Source organism: Gracilinanus agilis, chromosome 5 (assembly GCF_016433145.1).
Source record: "Gracilinanus agilis isolate LMUSP501 chromosome 5, AgileGrace, whole genome shotgun sequence".
Lineage (NCBI taxonomy): Eukaryota > Metazoa > Chordata > Mammalia > Didelphimorphia > Didelphidae > Gracilinanus > Gracilinanus agilis.
Window position 1 is genome coordinate 282,226,547 of NC_058134.1, and position 26,420 is coordinate 282,252,966.

Below are 26,420 nucleotides of genomic sequence, written 5' to 3' on the forward strand. Positions count from 1 at the left end.
CAAGAACGGCTCCTCATCTGGGGGCAGCGGCGGGGAGGGACACGGGGTGGTGCGGCGTGTCTGGCCTCTTCTTCCCAAGCCCCCCCCAGGGACCCCCCTCAGGGGCCGCCCCCCCTCCCCGGGGAGCCCCCTCCCGCGTCCCGTCAGAGCTGGACTAAGATAACGAGGAATGGCCAGCCGCCCGGGCCGTTTGGGGCTCAGTCCCGGGGCCCCCCTCTCACCGGTCACGGCCTTGCAGCTGTGGGTGTCGCCCCCGCGGGGGGCGTAGCCCTCCACACACAGACACTTGTAGCTGCCGTGGGTGTTGATGCAGCGCTGGCTGCAGGGGAAGCTGGTGCTGCACTCGTCCACGTCTGCGCACGTCCGCCCGTCGTCCTTCAGCCGGAATCCCGGGCGGCAGCGGCACTGGGGGGCACAGCGGGCATGGGGCGCGGGGCGCGGGGACAAGGGGCGCAGGGGTGGGCAACGGGGGACGGGCGCAGCCCCGGGGAAGAGTCGCTCTCTGGCCCTTCTGTGGGCCCCCTCCCGGGAGGGCAGGTCCGAGGAGCCCCTCGCTGCGCGGCCGGCCGCTCTGGCCGCTCACCTTGTAGCCGATCTTGAGGTCCTCACAGTCCTGGCTGCAGCCGCTGAGCTTCCGGCTCAGACACTCGTTGATGTGGCAGCTCCGCTCGTCCGAGCCGTCCCCGCAGTCATCCTGCCCGTCGCACACCAGGGATTCGCTCACGCAGCGGCCGCTCTCACACAGGAACTGGGACGAGGCGTTGCACTTGTGCTCTGGGGAAGGAACGGACAGCCAGAGGGACTTTTAAGGGCTGCCTGCAAGTTTGTTTCCTGAAGAATTGACACTAAGGTGAGGCAATTAGGGTTGGTGACTTGCCCAAGGTCACTCTGCGAGGAAATCTCTGAGGCCAGATTGGAACCCAGGACCTCCCATCTCCAGGCTTGATTCTAGCCGCCCCTCTGGACATCATTGTTCCCAACAGTTCTCATTTCCATAGTATGTTTAGGGTTTATAAAGTGCTTTCCTTAAGAAAACTTTATAAGCCACATAGTGCAAATATGATTTCTATCTTACACATGAAGAAATTGGTCTGAGAGTCATCAAGTGAACACATGTAGGAGTCAGGATTTGGAACTGGGTCTCACAGGGCAGCTATGTGGCACGGCGGATAGAGAGCCAGGCCTGGAGTTGGGAGCACCTGGGATCAAATCTGACCTCAAACACTTCCTAGCTATGCGACCCTGGATAAGTCACTTAATCCTGTTTGCCCTAACTCTTACCCTTCTGTCTTAGAATTGTTATTAAAATACAAGCTAAGGGGAAGGAAAGAAAGAAAGAGAGAGAGAAGAAAGGAAGGAAGGAAGGGAGAGAGGGAGAAAAGAAAGGGAAAGAAAGAAAGAAAAAGGAAGGAAGGAAGGGATGGAAAGAAAGAATGAGGAGGAAAGAAAGGAGAGAAGAAAGGGAGGGAGGGAGAGAAAGAATGAAAGAGAGAGGAAGGAAAGGAGGAAAGGAAGGAAGGAAGGAGGAAGACTCCCTTCCTGACTCACAGGTTCACAACTTCTTTGTTCGGGGTTTGCTTGGTGCCCACTGTCAGGTGAAGCAGCGTCAAGGATGGGCTTACCTGGGCTGGTACAGTGAGGATTCTTCGGGGCCTCATCACTCTGGTCGTGACAGTCATTCTCCCCATCACATTCCCACTGGCGGGAGCTCAGGCAGCGCCCATTGGCACAACGGAACTCGGTAGGGCCGCACGTGGGGTACTCTGAAAGGTGGGCGAGGAAAAGGAGGCCACGTGGGCACTGGGCTTCCCCAGACATGGTCCCCTGTTCCCCCCTTGGGGACACCTGCTCCTTACCACATTCCGGAGACTCATCAGAGCCATCTGCACAGTCTCGGTCGTGATCACAGACAAAATGTTTGGGGATGCACTGACGGTTCTGACACATGAACTCACGCTCGTCACACGTGCTGTTGTACACTGGGGGAGAGGAGCAGGAGCCCACTCAGGACCGGAGGAGCCCAGCCATCTCTCCTAGTCCTGCCCCTCTGTCCTCACTTCCAGGCTCCGTTCCTCTCAGAAGCCCTCCAACGAGCCGTTCGGCCTCACGTCCATCTCAAGTGCCTGCCGAGCCCCCCCCGGATGCCTCCTCCTTATCTGCTCTTAGTCCTCCTTGCCTGGGCCCTCCCTGCAGGTACTCTCAGCCCAATTGGAGCGGTAGGAAACAGTGACTTCCAAGGGGGACTCCTGAGGTCTTAGCCCCAGTGCTGCAGCTAACACACTGAATCTGAGGGTTCTCCTTCGAAAAACAGACAGGACGGTTCCCGAGCTCCCTTCAGACCCTCATGCTTCTGGATGCCGCGGTCACCTCTCCCAGCCCACAGCCCTTTCCTGGTCACTCACAACAGCCCGCTGCAACGCTCTCATCAGCGCCGTCCGCGCAGTCTTTGTCCCCATCACAGAGCCAGCGGTCAGGGACGCAGATGTGGGTGCCCGGGCAAGAGAAGGATGATGGGCCACATGTCTTTCCCTCTATAGGAGAAGTACTAGTCAGTGGGAGACTCAGGACCAGGGGTACACACCCCCGACACACAGAGCCACCCCTTCCCCACTCATGCTGGCAGAGGCATCCCCATACTCTTCCACGGCCAGCCGCTCCCCACTCTCTCCCCACTGGAGGATGCACGGCCATGCACAGTGACAACTCTGGCCATTCGCGGCCCTCCAGCCCTGCCCCCTCCCAACAGGCCACTCACGACAGTGCGTAGCTTCATCGGAGCCATCCCCGCAGTCGTCGCTCCCATCACACAGCCATTGCTTGGAGATGCAGCGATGATTTTGGCACTCAAACTGGGCCTCTGAGCAGAACTTGTCTGGAGGAGGGATACATGGGGAGAGCAGGCAGATTAGGGAGCAGGGAGGCGGGCAGCATGGGGGGTCCTGGGGACAAGGGCTCTGGGGTCACACACAAGAAAAAAAGAAGGGCTACCGCTCTGGAGCTGCTGGGAGGGGGCGTTCCAAGGCGGGGGAGCGCCAGGGCTCGGGAGGCAGCTATAGGAAGGTACCTCCATTGTTAGGATAGAGGAAGCATCAGTTTGGAGAGCCAGATGGGGGGAAATGGAGTCTAGGCTTTACTTACTACAATGGACCTCATCCTCTCCATGCTCGCAGTCATCCTCTTTGTCACACGTCCAGCTCATGGGGATGCACCGGCCACTGGGGCAGGGGAAGTAATTCAGAGGGCACCTGGGGCGCTTCACACCTACGGTGGGCAAGGCGCAGGAAGGAAGCCCGTGACCAGGTTCGCTCCCCACCAGGTCCAAGTGGTCCCTTTATCCCCGGCCCCTTGCCTGCTCCCGCTCACTCCCAGCTGGCACCACTGACCTGGACAGTCACGCTCATCACTGTAGTCCCCACAGTCATTGGCACCATCACAAACCCAGCTGGAGGCATAGCACAGGGATGTCCGCTCGCAAGGATGGAACGTCACCTCCTTCACCCCCAGGCGGAAGTAGCTGCTACAGTCAGTGGTGCCTGGGGGTGGGCGTGGGGGAGGGAAAGGGGTGACATCCTGGTCCCTCCCCCACCCCTGGAACGATCCCCTTTCCCTCCCCCACTTGCCACCTCCCTTTGCGAGACCCGGGGAAGATCGATGGAGCAGAGGTCCAGGGAGAAGTGGGGCGCCAAGACAAAAGCCCGAGGCAAGATTCATGAGGGGAAGAACTGAGAGCCTCCACTTACTACAATTCATCTCATCTGATGCATCTTCACAGTCTAAAAATTGGTTGCAGCGGCTGGAGTTACTGATGCAGCCCCCATCCTGGCACTGGAACTCGTTGGCTGCGCAGGCGGTCTCTGTAAAGCAGGCCAGCCAGACCCTCATCAGTCTGGAAGCTAGCAGGGGCCCCGGGGAAGAAGCCTGGACCTGAGGGCTACCCTACAGGGGCCACGGCATAAGATCACACGCAACTGGTCGCTCAAAACCCATGGGAGCCGGATGGCCAGCGACTGACCTCTAACAATAATCAGAATAACTAAAAATAAGTGACTGGCCTTAAAGCCACAAAGAAGGGATCAAGCCATGCCCCACAACACGTGGCCAAGTCACTCAACTCTTGGTACCCCAAGCTATGCTCTGAGACTGCATCTTAGACAAACTGTGAATGTGCACCCACAGGATGTCTGGATGCTTGTTCCCCTCCTCTTCCAATATAACAACTCCTATTTCTGTACTGTTTGAAGGTCTACAAAGCACTTCCTTTTTTTTTCTTAATCAATTAACCAATGGTTTATCTATTTTATTGATTTTTTTCATAAAACTGACTCCTTGTCATATTTATTAGTTCAATAGGTTTCTTTACTCTCAATTTTATTCATCTCTCCTTTGATTCTCAGGATTTCAATGTGCTATTTCTACAGACATTTCCCCCTAAGTCCTACACAAAGCACTTTCTTCAGAACAACTTTGCGATCGGGAAAATATTATTATTCCCATTTTACAGACAAGAAAAAACGCAGATCAGGGCAGTGGGAAAAAGTCCAGGGCTCAAGTTAAGAGACCTGAAGTCTTCTGCTTTGGCCATTTTACTGTGAACAAATGCAGACATGAAACCTTTCTGAGTGCCCATTTCTATTCCATAAAGTGGAGCTAATAATATTTGTCATTAGTCTCAGAATATTTATATCAAATCTGACCTCATACACTTCCCAGCTGTGTGACCCTGGGCAAGTCACTTGACCCCCATTGCCTACCCTTACCACTCTTCTGCCTTGGAGCTAATACACAGTATTGACTCCAAGACAGAAGGTGAAGGTTTAAAAAAAAAGAATATCTATAATATTTCTCTTAGTTTCCCCCATTTCTTTCCTATTTCACCACCTATAAGAAAGTCTTTCTTGATGCTCTTAATGCTAGTGTCCTCCTTGGGATTTTATTTCCAGTTTATCCTGTAAATCTCTGGTTTATACACAGCTTTTTGCACGTCTTCTCCTCCCATGAGAGTGGCAGCAGCTTGAGGGCAGCGCTGGTTTTTGCTTTTCTCAGTATTCCGAGCACTTAGCTCAATGTCAGGCACACAGCAGGCCTTTACTTAAATGCCTGTCTACTTGGCTTGTTGGAAATTGGAAAAAAATAACATTTAAAGAAGGCTTACTGTGAGCAAAGTGCTTTAGAAACATTGCTAAAAAAAAGACCTTATTCATGTGAGCTGCTGCTATTTATTACAACAGTGATAACCTGACTGAAGGGGATCAGAAAGTCAGCCAGGATGGGGGCCTTCTGTTTTTGTGGATCCCTATGGCAGTCAAGGGAAGTCAAGGGGGACCCTTTGGCAGGATGGTTTTAAATACATAAGAAAAAACACAAAAGGTTATAAAGGAAAATGATTCTCCTGAAAGCTGGGCCAGCAGGCTGGAGGATCCGAGCTGTCCCTAGAGGCAGGGGAAGCTTTTGGGGGGCCGGGGAGGGAAGGCTTTTGGGGGGCCGGGGAGGGAAGGCTTTAGGACTCACTGTTACATGGGATCTCGTCTGAGCCGTCGCCGCAGTCGTCTGCCCCGTTGCACCACAGGTTGTTGGGCACGCAGCGCCCATTGTTACACAGACGGAAAGTCTTCTTACAGCGGCGGGTGTCTGAGGAGGAGGAGGAGGCCGGGGTGAGCAGGAGGCGCTGGCGTGAGTTCCCACATCCTCAGCCCCTGAGTGCGGGGTCCCCGGTGTGCCCCAGGCGGGTGGGGACACCACAGAGGCAGATCACGGGCCCTGATTGCACGGACCTCGCTTCTGCATCCTTCTGCCTGGCTGGGTGGCTTAGGACAGCCCCCCTGGCCAGGGCTGGACCGTGAGGGTACAGAGGGTGGGGGTCGCGGGGGGTCCTTACTGCAGTAGGACGGCTTCTCATCTGACTTGTCCTTGCAGTGGGAGATGCCGTCGCAGGTCAGGCTGAAGCTGATGCATTTTCCGTTGGCGCACTCAAACTCATCTTGTGCCCGGCAGGTGGAGTTCACAGCTGGAGATTGGGGTCACCGACAGGGAGAAGGGAAAAAGAGGGTTCAGGTACTGGTATGAACCCAGCATGACTCCCTGGTCCGTGTCCCTCCGCACTGAGCCCCATTTGCTCTGCTTGCTAGGGATTTGAGGTCACCCTTCCTGATGGTGTGGCCTTGGATAAGTCACATGACACCAGAGCCTTAACTTTCTCCTCTATACAGTGTTGGGGTGCGGGGTACCATTCGGCTAGATGATCTCCGACATCCCTTCCAGTTCCAACATTCTATGAATCTTATCCGTATTCCCTGCCACTCTTCCTCTCTCTACTCTCTTCTAGGTCCAGGTTGCCCCCCATCACCACATTTCACCCCTTTCTCCATCCTCTTCGGGGTCCATGCCCCCTTCCTTACCACGGCAGGTGAAGTCATCTTGGAGGATGCGAGCCCCCCGACAAGAGCAGTTGACGTGTCCCTGGGGAGTGAGCATGCACAGGTCCTGACAGCCGCCATTGTTGATACGGCAAGGGGAGAGCTCACCTGGAAAAGGCGAAGAAGACGGCGTGAAGGGCCCCCCGCACCCCACACGTACCCAGGGAAGGGCCCCTCTCAGGACTGGGGACCCAGAATTCGGCACTTGTCTTGAGGGCTACCGATAGAGCCCTGGATGGAGGAGGCGAGTCTGGGATGTGTAGCAGGGGATATTCAGGACACGCACCCAGGGGGTTCTGGGGGGCCTCAGTTAGCAGGAGGGAGCTATGGAGGGTCCTGAATCCGAGGGACCACTCAAGGATGTGCTTCTGAATGTGAGTTCTGCGTGCATGTGTCCAGGGAGATCCCTGTGCCGGTGAAATCACAATTTCTCTCACTCCCCCTCTCTAAAAGATCCTGGGTTTGGAGGATCTCAAGGCACGTACTTAGAAATCTTGGGTGATTAGGAGACGGTTCTTGGGGAGTTATGGGACCTACCAGAATGACGGAAGCCCTGAGGCATGGGTTGAATATTCACTGACTTAAGGATGCATTTAAAACCTTTACCTTCTGGACAAGGCAAGAGCAAGGGGAACTCTGCCTGGAGACTCTGTGCTCCAGGTGGTCAGGGATTTAAGTGGTATGGTTTAAGCGACTTGCCTAGGCTCACCTAGCTAGAGAGTGTTCGAGGTCAGATTTGAACCCAGGCCCTCCCAACTCCAGGCCTGGAGCTCTGTCCACTGTGCTCCCTGGCTGCCCCATGACACTTATTTATGACTGACTTTGGGGGCACTCTGTGGAATGCTTTAAAGGTTTAGGAAAACATTTTACATATATTATCTCATTTGATCCTTAAAATAATACTGTGTGAGAAAGGCTACAACTGTCATTATGTCCATTTTACAGATAGGGAAATCTAGTCTGAAAGAATTGAAGCGACTCTTGGGGACTTACACATCTTTTTTTTTTTTTTTTAACCCTCACCTTCCGTCTTGGAATCAATACTGTGTATTGGCTCCAAGGCAGAAGAGTGGTAAGGACTAGGCAATGGGGGTCAAGTGACTTGCTCAGGGTCACACAGCTGGGAAGTGTCTGAGGCCAGATTTGAACCTGGAACCTGGCCCTCAATCCACTGAGCCACCCAGCTGCCCCCTGGGACTTACACATCTTGAAAGCATCTGAGACAGGATTTTAACTTCTTCCTGAATCCAAATCTAATGGTCTCTCTGCTATGAGAAGATTAGAGAGGAGGGGAGAAGAAGGCTCCAGAAGGAAGCCCCTGGGGTTTGCTGAGCAGGGAGCTCAAGAAGGGGTGCAAGGAGGTGCGAAATCCTGAGCTTAGGGGAGTCTAGAGAGAACACTCACAGCTGTTGGTGTCGTTGGCCACGGCGACGATGCCCATGGGCTGCTGGGGGATGTCCACTCGGAGCAGTTTCATGTCACTCCCCACGTACTTGTTGGCTCGCTGCACGGCCCGTCGCACCCAGTCTGTCCAGAAAATGTGCTCCCCATACACAGCCAGCCCAAAGGGGTGGACAGGCTCTGACTTCAGGATAACCTAGGGGTAGGAGGCCAAGTCACTAGCCATAAATGTCTGACCCCTCATCTCAGAGGATGAGAGCACCGAGGAGCAGACATTCAGAGAAGGGGGGAGAGAAAGCCCAAGAGAATGGACTCCAAAGAGTTTAGCTTGGAGGAGACAGGCATCACCCATGGTCATCCTTCTCTTCCTCCCACCTCTGTTTTTGGCCTAGGGATGCTTATACAGTTCTTGGGTTTGATGGACTGCTCACCAACTCCATCTCCATCAGGAAGAGTCATGCCCATCCCCCAACCCTTTCTGCAGTGATAAGAGGTACAGAGAGGCCCCCTCGCCCCCAACCCTCAGACTCACATATCGGTGGGAGCCATCATATTCGCAGCGCTCGATCTTGTCCAGCGTGGCATCAGAGAAGTAGAGCTTCTCTGCACGGTGGTCAATGGCCAGACCATTGGGGGTTCGGATGTCCCGTTCGATCAGCGTCAGGACGTTGGCCCCTGACAGTGCCGCCCGCATGATGCTTGGATGCTGCTCATTCCAGTTGGTCCAGAACATCAGGCTGGAGAAGACAAAAACAGGGGGAGGACATGGAGAGTGGTGGAGCCGTGTGAGACACCTGGAAAGTGGGAGAGTCTGGCATGCAGTAAGTGAGCCCAGAAACTGAAAGGCCAACGAGACATCCAAACGACAGGGAAGCTTAGATCATCGGGCTAAATGTGGTACCAAGAATAGGGGCACTGAAAAACAAGAGAGCAAGCCCAGAAGCTCACTGGACTACATGAACTTTCCACAGTCCATGCATCAGCGGTTGGATAAGGTGACTTTGATGACGCCTTTCAATTCTAAGCTTTTGTGATTTGGGATGTTGGAGCATGTCTGGCATCCCATCTCTCAATTTCCTTCTCTGTAAAATGAGCTCCAAGGTCCCTTCTAGACCTAAAATCTTTTGGAAGCCCATGCTTTTATTTATTTGAGGCAGGTGTGGGAATGGCTTTGCACTCTGAGCCCTTGTCAAAGGGCTTTTGGGACCAGAAGCTCCTAGCTGGTGTCCTATACTCTACAATGGGGGAAGGAGTGTCAAAGAGAACTGCAGTCTGAGCTAGGAAGAGCTTGTCCTCTCAGGAGATCAAATAAAGGATCAAGGAGAAAAGCTCTTCCTTCTTTCAAAGCCAACCATCCCAGCTCTGGGAAGTGGGAGAGAAGAAAGGAAGGGAGACAATTTGGATCCTATAACTTCGGGAAACTTATGTGGAAAATATTACATTTAATTGGTAAAATATCTTTATAAAAAAAACCCAATAAAGCCAACCATCAACTTTCTCTGGGACTTGCAGTCAGGAAAACTAGTTCAAATCCTGCTTCAGGATTTGACCCTGTCCAAGAGCGGATCTACATATGTCATTGTATGAGATGCTCTTTGGACATGCTCCACTACAAGCAAAAACTTGTAAGGCTGTTTATGTATCACTCTTAGGAGGTGATTGCCAAACTGCTTCATACTTAAGTGCTTTACAGCAGAGGCTAAGAGAATTACAAGATATGGGAGTATTAATTCAATTTGGTCCATTGGATTATTCTCTTCATAATTTTCAACCAGGTGATATGGTCTATGTGAAAAATTTTGCCAAAACATTGGCAACAGAACAAAATTGGATAGGTCCTTATACAATTGTATTGGTTTCACCATCTTCTGTAAAAGTTTTAGGTAGAGATTCATAGTATCACTGTTCTCATTTTAAATTGGGACATGGAATAGATAATGAAACTGTAGAGAGAAGAAGGAGAAGGAGAAGGAGAAGGAGAAGGAGAAGGAGAAGGAGAAGAAGAAGAAGAAAACTTCATTTTCAAGGATTTTCTTAAAGAAGAGGATTAATCACGGACAATTTGGATTGAATGGTTTGGAAATATTTTGGGTAATGTAAATAGAATCACTACATATTCATATACATCCAACATTGCACATAAAACTGTCAAGAACTTCGATGGAGGAGAGAAGAGGAGAAAAGGAGAGAGGAGAAGATTTCCTTAAGGAATGGAACATCATAAGGAGAAAGGAGATCTACAGGAGATCTGGAGTTTTGTAGGTATCATGCATCCATCAGTAACATGTTGCAACACAATATAGCAAAGAAACAACATAACAAATCAGATACATACAACACAAACATGTTAGGATACATTGTGTTCCTTTTGGAATGGAAAACTGTATAAATACTAACAAAATTAGAATTAGCTATAGGATAAGTAAGTACTAACAAGAGATAGTTAGTTACTAACAAAGATTAGCTAGTTGTTTAGGTAGATGTAGCTAGACTAATATACTAATACCTTAGGGATAGTTTAGAATAGTTTAGTGAAATAGATATGGTATTAGATTAGGTTAGAGGATAAGATAAAGTACTAATGTACATTACAGTGCAGATACAACAAACATAACAAAATTGCATTACATGAAGAACATATAACATACTACAGATCACATATCACAAATAATGTAAATAGCTGTGTAAATAGTATGTGTATATTGTAATTGTATTATAGTGTAAGTATTATATATATGTAAAGGGTATACATATGTATATTTGATATGTATATATTATATGTATGTATAATATGTATATATGTGTATAAATGTAAATTCTGTGAATACTTTGATATAATTGAGTTGTAAACATTCAAATGTAATTTGCATAAAGGAGTTTGATGTTTGGTTTTAATTTCGATGTAAAGACTTATGCATTGTTGTGTTTAAATGTATTTTCCAAAATGGTTTGCATTTCTTAGTTGGTAGGATATTTCTGTATTAGAATAGGAATTATGTTTGATGTTCATTTTGACTTTTGTGTTGATATTTCATATTTGCTGTTGATTTTGTCGATTTTGTTGGAAATTTTGCAGTTACCTGTTGTTTTATGCTTTGAACTATGTAACTGTTCAATGTATCTATCCTTTTACCTTTCCTTGTTGAAATCCCTAGTGTAGGGTAGAGTAGGATAGTATTAGATAGAATAGAGTTAGTGTAGATTGTTTGTTATTTTGGGTTAGAATTTTAGTTTAGTTTGTAGTGCACAAATACCAAAATTTTGTTAATTTTGGCTTTGTGCAAAGGGGGGAACTGTTGTGAGGAAGATTAGTTAGTATTAGTTACATATAGTGTTGGACCTAGCAGGAAGGGCTGGAGGATTCCAAGATGGAATGAAGGAGCAGGAAGCAGGGCTTGTGTTCTGAGAGAGACTCCATTAGTGGTTGGCACAAACTGTTGCTAGCCCTGGGAGATCTCAGAGTTAAGGACACCCTGCATCCTGATTCCCTGGGATCCTGAGTGGCGGTGGCTTTCAGCAAGTGGACAAGACCTGCAAAGCTGCACCAAGTGGAGGAGGGGTTTGGGATCTGGTGGATAGCATCTCAAGCACACTCTCTCTACTTGGGTACCTTGGACCACCTTGGCTTTTGGCATCCTGTGATCATCTTTGGATTACCGTGAGAACCCTCAAAGCCACCCTCAGCCCCTTTAGCTGTGCTGGTCAAACCTGGCTGGAACCAGGTTTGAAGCAGGCTTCCCAGTGACTCCAGTACTGCTCCTTTGGGCCCTTCCTGGCTTTGGTCAATTAGAATTAGAGTAGACAAGTCCTCCCCTTGTCCCTGTGATTTGCCCTTTAGGTTTTTAAGTGCAGAATCCCCTATCCCACCTTTATTTAGTTAATCATAATTAAACTGTTAAAAACCTTTACCTTGCCTGCTGGTTCCATAGACCTGGCCTAGGGTGAGCTGGGCCAACTACCATTCTTGACAGTTACCAGCTTAGCAGTGAACTCTGGTCTCCCTATCCTGGTTGGTCCTATCTCTCCTTCAACCCAGTGTGTGTACCCACAACCATTTAGGTTATATTTTAACATCCCTGGTGCCCCATCTTTTACACCTGGGCAAGTCATTTAAACAGGGTTTACCTCTATTTCCTCAACTGTAAAATAAGGATACACAATGGCACCAGGGACATTGTCAAGATCAAATGAGAGCCTATCTGTAAAGCACTTAGCACAGTGCCTGGCACACAGGAGGTACTCTATTCCCTTCTCCCTTTCCTGGAGAGGCACACAGCAGCAGCCATACTCTGTGCTTGTCCAGGCGAGTCTAAGACTGGACCTCAAGTCCGTACGTGCCTCTTTTGCTTTGTGTTTACTGAGTACAGCGATCTCGAGATGAAATCTTCCTAGCCTGGGCAGCTGCAGTGTGAGCTTGACGGATCTGGATTCATCGAGGGGAAGTGCCTCCTGTAAGTGTACCCTTCTTGGAGGTGATTCTCAACAGGAGGATGAGCCTGGCTCATCAGAAGAGAAAGCAGAATCATACAGCCTTCCTTTTTGAAGAGGACCCACAATATCATGGGCCGATGTCCTGACTGGTTGGCAAATGGGATTTACGTGCGGCAGAGATGAACGAGGCCATCAGCCTCACTCTTTCTTCCAAGTCTGGTGGCAAGATGAAAGTCAGGGGGACTGGCAGTGGCCCTGGATGCCATGGAGGAACTTGGTCTCTTTGGTGTCTGACCAAGCCCTGAGCACTCCCCAAAGCCTGCTTCAGTAGTCTTCGTGGATGCTGGAACAAACTGTCCTCTGTCCATTCCACCAGGAGAAGTCATCCCATGCTGCACCGATGGATGTGAGGCTTGCCGGTTATCCCCCTGCCAAGAAGGATTCTAGCAGGGAGTAGCCATTGTGTGCTGCAGTTTCTTGGATCCCCAGGTGAGATGCCAGCGGACAACGAAGGAAGATGAGCAGCCCTCCAACCAGAAATGCTAGTCCCCCCCTGGACAGCCAGATGATGGAGCCTGAGCTGGAAGTGAAATTTGTTCAGAAGTCCCACAGACCTCTGGGGAGCTTTTTCTACTTTCAGAGAGAGTATGATAGGAATGATGGCTTACTGTTTCATATTTTAAATATTTGGCACTGCATGTTTATGAGACTTTTATGTTTTAAGCATTTCTTTTACGGTGGAGGAAATAAAGAGCTATCTTATACCTGTCAGCCTCACATGTATTCAGCACTTAACAAATGGTTGGTCCCTTCTTTCTTTCCCTATTTTTTTGGCTAATGAATTTCTTCTTTTTGAGGGGGGAGGTGAGTCGTAGGGGCAGAGGATATGTGCGCAGCAAGGAAATTCTTAAGAAGATGACCAGAGACTAAAGTGAAAGATGATTGGAGCTGACCGAGATAGAGTGGGCCATAGGAGGCATATGTGAGTATGTCTTCCATGTCTCAAGTCCAGACAATATTATTGGAAGAATATTGTTTAAAAGATGAGTCTTTGCTTCGGGGAGAAGCCTGAATTCATTAAAAGGACTGCACAATATCCCAAAGGTAATCTGGCATCCTCTCTTACAATTCCGGGCCCGGCTCACTCTTCATCTTTATTGTCTCTCTAAGATATATGATGAGCCAGGTTTATGGGCTTCTCATACAACTGCATATTAGATTCTGGACAATTGGCAGTCGTTATCGCCTGGTTTTTTTCCTATGTAGTTAGGCTGAACTCTTTTGAATGTTTATAGATTTTGTTTAGATTCTACAACGTTCTGGCAAATGCCACCTCTGAACAGGAGCATCTGGATGACCTCACCATTAATACGGAATGCTTTTAAGGCTCTCTTCTGAACATTCTCCACACTGGTGGCAAATCTTTTGGACAAGCAGGTTGCCATGCTTTATTCCTCCCTGGATATTGTTACAGGAAAAGTTAAGTTAAGGTGTGTAAGTTTGTAGAGGGCAGAAGCACGGGCAGCAGAGTGCAGGACATTAAAATCATAAAAAGTCTATTCTTATATAAACTAATACAGAAAAGAATCCTATCCAAACTATTGTAATGCATAAAATAGGAAACTTGGAAAATTTTGAAAAAATATCAACCAAAGGGCTATTGATCCAAATTCTTTGTGTTGCTCATCTTTCAAGGGATCTCGTATGATTTTTTTTAAAAACCTTAACTTCTGTGTATTGGCTCTTAGGTGGAAGAGTGGTAAGGGCGGGCAATGGGGGTCAAGTGACTTGCCCAGGGTCACACAGCTGGGAAGTGTCTGAGGCTGGATTTGAACCTAGGACCCTCCTGTCTCTAGGCCTGACTCTCAATCTACTGAGCTACCCAGCTGCCCTGATCTTGTATGATTTTGACATCCACTGGAAAGAAAACTTATTGGAGGGCGAGCTTATAAGGCGGTATTTTGCTCTCCCAAATTCCATGCTTTTAAAATAATCACCAACAAACAAAATGAACACAGTATGATCTCACATTCACTATAAATTTCAGCCAATTGTGTAATTGTAAAGATGCAGTTTCTATAGAATATTGTTTGGGAAAGACCGTTCCCTTCTCATACCTTTATCAACTCTGCCCTCCATGCACATGTAGATTATTCTCATAAAAATGTTTAGATATGAGAAGGTGGGCATATGGGTGATGTTTACTAATGTTTTCTCAGTTAACTTCTTTTGTCACAATAATATCTGAAATTTTTTTCCAAGCCTTTGGTGTCATTTCTTCATTCAGATATCTTAAGATTTAGACCTTCTCAATTATATCACATTCAGCGCAGACCTGTGTCTCTTTTGGTCTAATTCAGCTTGGTTTTGTATGTGTGTGAGACATATATATATATATATTGAATGTCATTTTTACATCTTCAAGCAAATTTTTAGAGTCTACGAGTTCACTCTCACTAAAAGAGAAGGGAATCTGTTATAGACATCTTTACCATTTTTATCTGCTTGTTGGCTTTCCAGTTTCATCCTTAAACGCCCTCAGGATGCCATGGATTTGTTGAGTCTCCTGCCAATCTTTTGGTCAACTTCTTTTTCCTCCTACTGCTCGGTTTCATGAGACAATATTGCCCATGATCATCTTCCATCTTCCTCTGTATGAGTTTACATTATAAGCCCAAGTTGCTTTTGGCTGACGTCTCTCTTCATTTGGCAAGAAGATGAAATATTTGTTTACTGAAGTGGTTTCTAAACTCTTTTGCTCACCTTGTTAGGGTGAAGATAGATTACATATCTGTGTTTACCCTATTATGGTGAATATAGATTATATCTGTTAAATTCCCTTAGAAAACTGCGATAGTTTATGCCAATGTCTGTTACTTTATCCACATCACATTTTTGCTTTTGCATTAACTTGTTGAAATACATTAGGGTGGAGTTGTCTTAATAGTTTACCATGACTTCTCTATTAGATTTGTTATTCTTTCTTCTAATTTGACTTGGAACAATCAACAAATTGGTGGTATGATTGTATTCAGAAATGATTCCCAAATCAGTAATCATTCATTTCCTGAATGTTAACATAGAATCAGTTTTCATTTGTGTGTGTGTATGTGAAATTATTTTGAGCTCACCATGTCAAGCACATCATGATACATAGATTTGAGTTTTTAGCATTGTCTACAAGCCTTTGGCTTCTCATCTTTCTCAGAAAGAACCACATTTTCTAAGATTTTTTACTGTCTTCCCCAACGTCAACCTTTGCATTGAAGTCACTAATTAAAGCATCTGTCGACTTCATTTGAAGGGTATTATCAAATTCTGTGCAGAATTTTTCTACCTCCATTTCCTCTGTAACAGCTGGCTAGTAATTATTTTCATGGTGGCCTTTTTGCAAACACATCACATATCTTGCATTATGAGATGACCAAATGCCCTGTCACCAAATGATGTTCCCTGTTGCCTTTGGACACACAAAATCCTGCCATTTCCCTTATTTGCCTCTTCAAGGAGAACTTGTGGGCTCTCATTCCACTGAAATGCAATTTCCTTTTGTCCTCTGGTTTTATTTATAGCAAGAATGTCACAATTGATATGATTCATTTCCTCCAATAGTACGTCCATTTGTTAGTCACCGGAGAAGGATCTCACATTTGCAGCAACAACAGCTACGTTAATGTTCATAAGTAGCTTAAAAAAAAAGATGTGAATCTCAGTACTCAATTCTCTTTTCTTCCATTGTGCCAATGTCATTGCATAAAGTAGAAGGGGGCATAACAGCACTGGGAGCCATTTTGTACTTTTCTTTGATTTACCCATTTCCATGACTAAAGAATTCATCACCAGGTGACGATCAAATGTCTTGTTACCAAGTGATGTTCCTTGGTGCTGAGACCATTCATGTTTAGGTTGGTCAGACTAGTGTCTGAGGCCAGATTTGAACCCAGGTCCTTCTAACTCCAAGGCTGGTACTCTATCCACCGTGCCACCTAATTACACCTTATTAAAAGTCTTTCAAACATGTCACGACCTATTAGAGCTAACATTGTTAATATATTCTTAAAGAACCCATGCCATGATGTGATACTAGAAGAGAAATTTGTGGAGGCCAGTTCATCAATTCTTTCCTAAAATGTATACCAGATGGGATCAAAGACAGAAGGGCCCTGTGCATGCCAAGAGATTGGGGTGGGGAGACCAGTGATGAGACCACCGTAATAGGCTAGTCATAAGGTGACACAGATCTGAGTTCGAGCAGTGGCTGCTGGAATGGAAAAGAAGGCATGAATCGGAAAGGCATTGAATTGACAGGAGGATGCTTTGACGTAGTAACAAGCTGGAAACAGAACAGTTATCCGTTGAATTGGGGAGAGCTGAACAAACTTTGGCCTCCGAATGTAATGGAATATCATTGTGTCATAAAAAGTGAGAAATATAAAGAATTTTTAAAAAACCCTCATCTTCTGCCTTAGAAATGACACTAAGCATCAGTTCCAAGGCAGAAGAGTGATAAGGGCTAGGTAAAGGGGGTGAAGTGACTTGCCCAGGGTCACCTGGCTAGGAAGTGTCTGAGGTCATGTCTGAACCCAGGACATTCTATCTCTAGGCCTGACTTCCAATCCACTGAGCCACCTAGCTATTCCAGAAAAATATTTATAGAAAACTGGGGCAACTTATGTGAACTGATGCAGAGTAGATTCAAGAGGTAGAATCAATACGTAGTGATCACATCAACATAACCAAAAGCACCATGAAGAGGCAACTGAGCTGAGATTAATTGCAAATAAACAGTTGTGGACCTGGAGATTGTGAGTTCCAGAGGTGCCACATGCTGTCAGATATAAGCATTGCTTGTCTGTTTGTCTGGAGGAGCCAATCATGGGCAACAGTGGTGGGGTAAGGGACGGTCACTTAGCATTTATTATATACCTACAATGTGCTGTTGTAAGCTCTAGAGATACCAAAAAAAGGAAAAAAAAAAACGCAGAACAAGACTGTAGTATAAAAAAATCAATCAAACTTAAAATCAATCGAAATAAAATTCGGTGCTCAGAACTTGCCCTGGTACTTCAGACCAAGCCTGGCCAGGGCAGAGGACAGTGGGATGCTAGAAAGCACGTCTTTGTGAACAGAGCCACATGCTTCATTTTTACATTTCTCTCTCTGTGCTTGACCAATTGGCTCAACCCTCCGTCTTGCATTTCCAATTGCCTGCCACCTATTTCCATCATTACCTCTAACTCAGCACATCTAAAATGGATCGTCTCCCCCAGACTTGCTCTCCCTCCCGATTTTCTTATTTCTGTCAATCTTTCTGTCATCAGTTCCCCACTATTGCCAAGGCTTGAAAGTCTAGGTCCATCTTTGATTCTGCCATTATCTAATCAGTCACCAAGTCCTGTCAATTCTGCCTTTGCAATGCCTTTCAAATTTATGCCTTCTTTTCCATTCTAGCTGCCACTTCTCAAAGTCAGATCTTTATCACCTCAAGACTAGCCCATCAGAGTGGCCTCATCCCTGGTCTCTCCACCCACCATATCATTCCCTTCCAATCTGTCTTGGGCATTTCTATGGGATTTAATTTTCTAGACCACCACTTTGACCAAGTCACTTCTCTGCTAAAAACCTGTCGATGGTTCTTCATTATCTACAGAAGGAATCAAGGCTAAGAGCCTCAGACTGGCATTTGAGGAGCGCCTGAATCTGGCTCCAATCTGCATCTTAGCTCCCAACGTTCTTCTGAATGAACCCTTCCCTCTGTTCCCCTTCTCACCTCCACCCCTCAAATGGCCTGCTGCATTCTCTGTTTCTCATGGCATTCCTCTGCCTAAAAAGCCTTCCTCATTCCTTTTAGTCTTTCTATATCTATAGCCCTCTTGTTTTTTTCCCCCATATTCCCATTCTTCAAGTTCTGTCTCAAACTTCACGGTATCCCATCCCTGAGCCTGCAGTGATCACTCAGGTGCCGCTTTTTATCTGCGTGGCAGCTAGGTGGTGCAGGGAATAGAATACTGGACTTGAGAGTCAGGAAGTCTTGAGTTTGAATCTTGCCTCAGATACTAATTGTGGGACCCCAGGGCAAGTCATTTACTCACCCAGCCTCAGTTTCTTTATCTATGAAATGAGGATAAGAATAACCCTACCCAGGATCAATGAAACAACGTGTGTAAAGTACTTCTCAAGCCTTAAACCTTCTATGAACACTAGCTAGAGTTGTTAACCATCACCTTTTGACCAAATTAATTTGTATTAATTAATCACGAATTAATTATTTTGTATCAATTAATAACCAAACAAATTAATCAAATAGTAACCTTCAAAACCAAATTCGATTGTATAGCCTGGGCATTCCCTTTCCAGATGCACCTCACTCTTCCAGAACTTACCTTCTTGGGTTGCCAAAGGGCATGCCCTGAGGGGTTAGTTCCCATTGACAAGCCCATGAGAGATGGGGCTTGAGCCTGGGGCTTTCTGAGTCCAAGGCTGGTTCCCCAGGTTAATAAGTTCCTTTCTGATCTACTTCCCTGCACCTTTCGGTGTAAGCTAGGTCTTATCCCTGTGTCATTTAAAATCACTTGGGATACTTGGAACTACATTTCCCGTGATCCCCAATGGGTTTCCTGTTTTGGATTACGTATTGAAGGTGAGGGACTGTTTTAAAATAGGGGGAAGTGACTTTGAACTTCCTCTTTAGCTACCTGAGCATGCGGAGAGAGGAAAGGTAAATGGCTGAGGGTGAGGTTGGAATAGGTTTCTTACAGGCACATAGTCAGTTTATCTCTATCAGCATGGCTTTAATTAAAATACTAATTTCTATAATTATAGCAGCCTTTATTGTTTTTAATCATAACATCCCAACACCTACTCGATGGGTACTTGATGCTCCATTTCGGTGTACCCCCACCCACCTAGCACTGAATCGTGCTGACACACCAGAAGGGATAAAGAGAAATAATATTTAATATGGCCCTACTCTGCCACAGGCCCTGGGCAAAGCTGTTATCATTCAATTGTTTTTCTGACTCTCTGCGACCCCCTTTGGGTTTTTTTTTGGCAAAGATACTAGAGTGGTTTGCCATTTCCTTCTTCACCCAATTTTATAGATGGGGAAACTGAGGCCAACAAGGTTAAATGACCTGTCCAGGGTCAGATAGCTAAGAAGTGTGAACTCAGGTCCTCCTTTCTTTAGGCCTGGTACTCTATCCACTGTGCCACCTAGCTGCCTGTCTGGGTTACGGACCTTACAAATATTACCTCAGTTGATCTTTATAACAGCCCTGGATTATTAGGTAGGTACTATTTGACCCCCATTTTATAGTTGGGGAAACTGAGGCAGACCAAAGTTTAAATGACTTGCCCGGGGTCACCCAGGTGATGAATGTCTGAGACTGGATTTGTACTCGGGTCTTCCTGGTCCTCTATTCACTGGCCCACTGGCCTGACTCATTTGGGGGAATCTTCAGCCTAAGGTAAGAGTTTTTCAGTAACTGTCCTTGTCTTCAGGACTCACCCAGTTCTTAGCCCAGGGAGGTTGTGACTTACTAGTAAATGGCAGTGCCCAGATCTCTGGCAATGGCCCTTTGGGGCTCCTTCTAGAAGCCCGACTCTCTCCCTAAAGCAGCCCCATCCCTTCACCCTCCAGGCCCCCGTCTGGTCCCCCAACTCACTTCTGGCACTCATCTAGCACGAAGGCTCTTGGGTGATCGTCGCCAGACATGGTGATGACTGTTTCGCGTTCGAAGGCCCCCGGCCGGCTCTGATCCACCGTATGGCGAGTGATGGTCGATGTGGTATAGCTTGTCCAGTATAAGGTGTCCCAGCCTCGATGGTAGGCCAGACCCTCCACTGACCCCACATCTGGAGAAAGTGGGAGGGAAGAAGACGCCGAAGTCAGTGGGGCCCGGGGAGGGACGCGGAGGCTCAGGGGGACATCACTGGGGATCTCAGGGAGAAGAAGCTGGCTCGTTCAGGGGTGCCAGGAGGCCTGCTGGAGCCTAGCCCGGGGTGGGGAGCCAGGGAGGCAGTGCAGGCGGAGCTGGGGATCTCTCCAGGGCGTGATGTCTTTGGATGTGGTCCTGCAACCCACCTGATCCCTATTTCTGCCTCACCTCCATTTTGTGGGAGAGAAACACCCCCATTCTGATCCCAGGGGACCTTGTTCTATGTAATAGTTAGGGGTGGAGGGAGAACATTCTGCTTATGGAATTTCTGAGCTGCATTTCTGGAAAGGTGGGGTATAAAACAGATTTTCGTCAGCCGAGTCTCCCCCAAGCTGCCTTGGAGAAGCCTGCTGTTTAAAAGGACTTTGGGTTAAGTCCCCCCTAAAGCAATTCTCCCACAAAGAGGCATCTCTTGGCTTGCTCTTGAGTTATCTGCTCTCTGACAGTGGGCCAGGGGTGCCCCAGGATCTGACAGCAAGGGGGACCCTGCCCTGCCCCAGGCTCGGCTGGCCCTTACTCACTCTCCACGATGGTGACCCTTCCAGAGCCGTCATCATTGATCTGCTGGATGTTCCCGAAGTGGATGTCACTGAAGAAGATGCGGTTGGCAGTGCCCGGGGAGCCGGCGGCCCGGTAGTCAAAGGCGAGGGCAATCACGTTCTTCATGTGCTCAGGGTCCTCGAAGGGCTGCACGGGCGCATTGAGGTTGCGCTCGTCCGACAGATGGACGCTCTTGAGGATGGTGCGCTCCGAGTAGAGCAGGTAGCCGGCGTACTCGCGGCAGGATGCTCCGTCCTCGGCCAGCATCCCATGGGCACAGGCGCAGGTCCAGCGCCCGCCCCCTCTGTACAAGCACAGCTGTTGGCACCCACCGTTGGCCACCGCACACACATTTGTGCCTGGAGGGAGGTGAAGGGAGATCATCACAGGCAGTCCCCACGTCAGAGCCCTCCACCCTGAGGGGGAGTCTCCTGCCTGGCTATTTTATTGCTGAGGTTCCTCCGTGGTGTTCCTTCCCCTGCCTCCACCCATCCCTCCAGCCCAAAGGATCAATACCGTACCGGTAGCCTAGCAACCCTTAGTCCCAGCCAACATGATTCACCAGCTAAGTTCATCCTGACCTGGCAAACCCAGGTCAGAAATCCCCTGACTTCAGGACTCCATGTTTTTAAGAGAAATATTGGCTCCTTCTCTAAATTCTCCCCTCCTTAAATTGTCCTCTCCTGACAACTGGGAAGTACCTCCTACAGTCTGATCTTCCCTCTCTCCCCCCAGTCTCATCTCTTCTCTTCTTGCGTTGGTCTACAAGAGGTGGAACTGGTGGGTGGCCCTCCCATGGCGAGAATCCGCCTCCTCTTCTCAGGGCCTCAGCCTTCCAGTCCCTCTCCCCTGCCCACCTTTCTGCCGGTCTCTGTTGAAGACTTTGATGTCCTTGAGCTGGACTCCAATCCCTGTCCGGAGTGGGACTGAGTCGGTGGCATTGTCCTTGCTCCCTCGCTTGATGGAGCCATTGGCATGGGTCCTGAGAAGAGGAAGGGGGGCATTCAATCCAGGAAGAAGCATGAAGGAGACAGACCAAATGCCAGGAGTCTCGTGTTGGGGCTGTCCCAGGTTCTCCTCTTACCTGTCACTCCAGTAGATGAAGTCCTCAAATACAGACACAGAGAACATGTCCATGTTGTTACTGGAGAGCACCACCTCTCGGTTTTCGCCTGTCTCCAGATCGATTCGCTCAATCTTGTCCGTCCGAGCATCACACCAGTATAACTTCCCTTCCTGGGGGGTAAGGGAAGTATCCCAAGTTTGAGGATTGTACCACCAGTTCCCTTCAAGATTTTTCATACAGAGTGGTGTGTGTGTGTGTGTGTGTGTGTGTGTGTGTGTGTGTGTGAGAGAGAGAGAGAGAGAGAGAGAGAGAGAGAGAGAGAGAGAGAGAGAGATATCCCTCCCAGAAGGACGTTGGTCTGCGTCTGTTCCTCATTTCTTAATTATTCTGTCACCTCTACATGTTCTGCTTGTCTCCCTCTTCCTCAGTTAACCAATAATTAATTGATCAATAAGTATCAAAATTTTTTATGTTTCAGGATGCTAAGCACTGAGGATGAGAATGTAAAAAGTGAAATGGTCCCTTACGTTCTGCTCCATCATTTCCCCATGCCTTTTGATTGTCTAGACCATTCCTGTATCCTCCCAGCAACCCAATTCATCCTTTCCTCTAAATGCAGAGTAGATGCCTGCCCTGGGTGTAAATTCTCACAAAATAGTCATAGTTGATGTGTATATCATCCTTTAAGGTTTATATAACACAGCCTATATTATCTTAGAGTAATCTGGTATGGTCTTACTTTCCCCATTTTACAGATGAGGAACTGGAGGCTCACACTTGGGAACATGGGAGACTTGCCCATGTTCACAGAGCTGGCGAGTGTCCGAGGCAGCACCCAAACAGAAGTGGTTCTCGACTCCAAATCTATTGCTCTTTTCACTCCCCCACAGTCCTGTGACTGTTTCTTTGCTCTCCCATTCTCCAGAAGCTCTCCCTGACTGCTGTATAAGGACACATAACTGGGCGAGGAGAATGGGGTGTATTTGTTCTCCCTCAGACGGACGACAAGCATTTATGAACCAGTCACCCTTTGCCAGGCACCGTGTTTGGGGCTGGGGACACAAAGCCAGAAATAAAGTCGGCCCGCAGGGACACCTTTCCCTTGCTTCCCAAGTGCGTCCGAGGGACCCTCACCTCGTAGTCAACAGAGATGCCATTGGGCCAGCTGATGCTCACGTTGACCAAGACTACTCTTTCTGTGCCGTCCAGCCGTGACCTCTCAATTCTTGGGTACTGGCCCCACTCTGTCCAGAACAGATACCTATGGGGTGGGTATGAATGTATCAAAGCCCTAAGACATGCAGGAATTCATCCAAGAGTGGGACCCATAATTCCTTATCCCTAGAGAAGGCAGCACTGGATTTGTTTTTTCAGGGATACAGGTGGTCTGTTGGTAGGCATAGGAGGATGCGAATTAGACCAAGAGAGAACTTCCCCACACTCCCGAGGACAGGGACAGGGATGGAGGCCATCAAGGCCAAGGCATATAGCATTTCCTGGGGAAATCTGAGATGGAGAATCTTATTAGTGTGGGACATGGATTTGGAGTATTCAGGCGCAGGTACGGGCGGTCACTCTTCTTACCCCTTCTCTGGGTAGACGGTGATGGCCCGTGGCTTGTCCAAGCCTTGGGAAATGACGACATAGCGAAACGAGCCATTGAGCCTGGCCACCTCGATCACATCAAACCCTTGGTCAGTCCAATAGATGTTGCCTGGGAAAGAACCAGCCAAATCTTGATGAATTCCTAAAGTCTCATCCCTTTGTTTTCTTTGTTTTTTAGTAAATTCCTTTTTCATTGATACCTTTTGTTTTTATATTATCCACTTTTCTCCTGGATCCCAGTCCCTCTTACTCCCCCCAGAGAGCCATCCTTTATACCAGGTCAACAAACCATGGCCCAAGGGCTAAATCGTGCCATCACCTGTTTCTGTCTAGCCCAGGAAGGAAAGAACCATTCTTAAAGGCTCCTGGGCTACATAAAAATAGGCCATCCTGAGGGCTGGCTGTTGACCCTTGGGCTCTTATTGGCCTACCCCACTCCAAAAGACCTGAGGATGGGGAACACAGAAGTTTTTAAAGGACAAAAAAAGAAATCAGCAGACCCAATCAAGGCACCCCCAAAGTGCTATATTTTATGCACGGGTGGACCTTAGCCTTTTGTTCCCTTTCTTGTCACCTCTCTTCCCCAGAGTCCCCCCTGTCAAATCTCGTCCTAAGTCCCTCCTCAATGAGCAATCCCAGGATGGTGACTTCTTCCCCCATTCACCTGCTATCCAGTCCACAGCAATGCCTTCCACACGGCCAATGCCATTGGTGACTACATCCTCACGCCACGTCTGGTCCCTCTTGGCTCGGCTGATGGTGCTGAGACCCATGTCTACCCAGTAGATTGTGTCGTTGTCTGGGAAAGGAGTAAATGTGGACACGTGGGGGTAGAATGGAGACAGAGGAAGAGTTAGGGTGGGAGATACTTGCAGCAGGTCTTTGGAGAAGTGGGGGGACTGGCAGGGCTGTGGTGAGGGCTCCTTCTCTCCTTGTGCCCTCCAGGCACACCCCCTTCCCATCTCGGGGCCCGTCACACATCTTCCTGATTCCTCCTCCACAAATTACTCACCAGCATGGAAGTCGATGCCCACAGCAAGTGATGTTCCAGACACAGGGACCAGGGCATCCGACTTGTCGCTGGGGTCCAGCGGTATCCCCCGGATCCCCTCGTGCACGGAATACAGGAGGAAGGAGCCCACACCTACGGCACATGCTCCGGTCAGACACGACCCCTGCGGTCTTCTCCCCCTGCCATTCCCAGCAAAGGGTCTGAGGCCTTGCTCTGCCCCAGATTCAGAGGCCACCTCGTCTAATCACTTCAGTTTACAGCTGAGAGGGCGGAGGCCGGGGAGGCTCCGTGGTCACACACAGAGCCCACACATCAGAGGCAGGGGCAGGATCTGAACGCCGGTCTGCTGACTCCAAAGCCTGCCAAGCCTTGTTCAGAGGAAGAAAAGGCCAGAGAATAGCTCCTCATGGCTAGGGAGGGAGCCGCCAGAAGAGGGCAGCAAAAACAAATCGATTTTTCACCAACACTCTGCTCCTCCCTCCTCGCTTCACCCACTGGTCCATACGGTCCATATAGAAAGATGGCGGACCATGCCTCCATATGGCCAAAGCTGGTCGGAGGGGAAGTCCGGGGAGAGGGCAAAGGGGGCACTTTGGGATTCCCATCTCTGTTCTCCATCTCTCACCACTCACCACGGGCTGGCCCCACCCTTCCAAATGCCAACCGGACTTCCCCTTCCCCTCCTGAGGCAGGCTGCCTCCCGCCTCCTCCCGCCTGTCACCGGCATCGCGTTCTCCCCATCTTTCACACAAGAGACCTCGCAGCCATCCGAATTCTTCTTTCTCTTACCCAACGGGTCACTATTATTTCCTCGAAAAGGTTGGCCAGATTCACCTTTTCCTTGAAGGAAAAGGGCTCTGCCAGGCTCCCGAGGCCCCTGGACCAGCCCCCCAAGAACAGCAAGAGCCCCCCCAGCTGCCTCTGGCTCGCCGCCTGGAGCCGATCTCCTCTCTCACAGCTCTTGGGGGCTCTTCCCTTCCCCCTCTGAGCCTTGCATCTGGTACACAGCAGGCACTTAATAAAGACTCCCCGCTGTCGATGACATCCAGCCTGCCCCTTCCCTGGCCCCCCCATCCCTCCCCACCACCCAAAGGGAGCTCTCTCGGCTCCCTTCCCCTCGGACCCTGGCCCATCCTTTCTTGAGCACGCTCCCGGCACCCGGACTACAAGCTCCGGGGCCCAGAGGGGCCTTTCGGGGTCCTGGCCGGCACGCTTTCTGGACTGCGTCTCAGGCGGATGACCCTGAGAGGGGGAGGGGGGCGTGGAGGCGCTACTGACCCTCACAGGCCTGCTGACCGCTGCGGAGGCTATAGCCAGCTGTGCACATGCAAGTGCGCGTCGTCTCCGAGGTGGGGAGGCAGAGCTGGGAGCACTCGCCGTTGTTCACGCTGCAGGGGTTGGTTCCCTGGAGACCTGCAGGGACGGAGAGGGGAGGCGGCTCTCGTCCAGGGTCCCTCTGAGGGTGCCGAATCCGGCGGGGGCCGGCCGGCTGCCTTGATTTGGGGCTTCCCCCCAGGTGCCCAGCCCGCGCGGCTCCCGGCGCCCCTCCCGCTTCGGCCGGCCCCTCACCGAGCTGGATGCTCTCGTCGTACACCTTCATGTGCATGACCAGGGTGGTGCTGTTCCTCAGGACGGCGGCCCCCGAGCCGTCTGCCTTGTTGCAGGTGCCCATCTTCTCCGAGACCTGGTCTGCCCACCACAGCTTGTCTCCTGGTTGAGGGAAGGAGCGTGGCGGGGAGATAAGCAAGACACGATCACCTTAGTGACGCCTCGCCCCATGGGGCTCCCACCGCGGGGATCGCCAGGCCCAGACCCTGGGTCAAGCTCCTCCCCGTCCTCACCCATGATGGCCAGGGCCGTGGCCTTGCCCAGTTGGCTCCTCATCGTGTCGATGATCTCTAGGCCGCTCCCATCTAGGTTGCAGCGGTTAATGGTGTGGTTTCCGGAGCTGATCCAATACAGTTTGTTCTCGGGAAAATCAATAGCCAGGCCTGGCATGGGGAATCAGAGGGACA

General features: G+C 49.1%; 1 protein-coding gene across 1 annotated transcript in view; it reads right to left on the reverse strand.

Moving 5' to 3' along the window:
* The window catches only part of LRP1 (LDL receptor related protein 1), a 117,512-nt gene that overhangs the window by 30,347 nt on the left and 60,745 nt on the right, over positions 1 to 26,420 (reverse strand). Inside the window, exons 32-56 of the mRNA XM_044679937.1 lie at positions 26,247 to 26,396; positions 25,975 to 26,115; positions 25,684 to 25,818; positions 24,406 to 24,537; positions 24,058 to 24,192; positions 23,373 to 23,502; positions 22,923 to 23,049; positions 21,807 to 21,958; positions 21,580 to 21,704; positions 20,704 to 21,081; positions 19,910 to 20,099; positions 8,347 to 8,551; positions 7,818 to 8,010; positions 6,396 to 6,521; positions 5,876 to 6,004; positions 5,509 to 5,628; positions 3,741 to 3,854; positions 3,384 to 3,533; positions 3,139 to 3,261; positions 2,756 to 2,872; positions 2,403 to 2,531; positions 1,857 to 1,979; positions 1,623 to 1,763; positions 584 to 774; positions 222 to 405 (exon numbers count right to left, since the gene is read on the reverse strand). Of these exons, the coding sequence (XP_044535872.1) occupies positions 222 to 405; positions 584 to 774; positions 1,623 to 1,763; positions 1,857 to 1,979; positions 2,403 to 2,531; positions 2,756 to 2,872; positions 3,139 to 3,261; positions 3,384 to 3,533; positions 3,741 to 3,854; positions 5,509 to 5,628; positions 5,876 to 6,004; positions 6,396 to 6,521; positions 7,818 to 8,010; positions 8,347 to 8,551; positions 19,910 to 20,099; positions 20,704 to 21,081; positions 21,580 to 21,704; positions 21,807 to 21,958; positions 22,923 to 23,049; positions 23,373 to 23,502; positions 24,058 to 24,192; positions 24,406 to 24,537; positions 25,684 to 25,818; positions 25,975 to 26,115; positions 26,247 to 26,396 (3,840 nt within the window). The remainder of the gene's footprint in view (positions 1 to 221; positions 406 to 583; positions 775 to 1,622; positions 1,764 to 1,856; positions 1,980 to 2,402; positions 2,532 to 2,755; positions 2,873 to 3,138; positions 3,262 to 3,383; positions 3,534 to 3,740; positions 3,855 to 5,508; positions 5,629 to 5,875; positions 6,005 to 6,395; positions 6,522 to 7,817; positions 8,011 to 8,346; positions 8,552 to 19,909; positions 20,100 to 20,703; positions 21,082 to 21,579; positions 21,705 to 21,806; positions 21,959 to 22,922; positions 23,050 to 23,372; positions 23,503 to 24,057; positions 24,193 to 24,405; positions 24,538 to 25,683; positions 25,819 to 25,974; positions 26,116 to 26,246; positions 26,397 to 26,420) is intronic.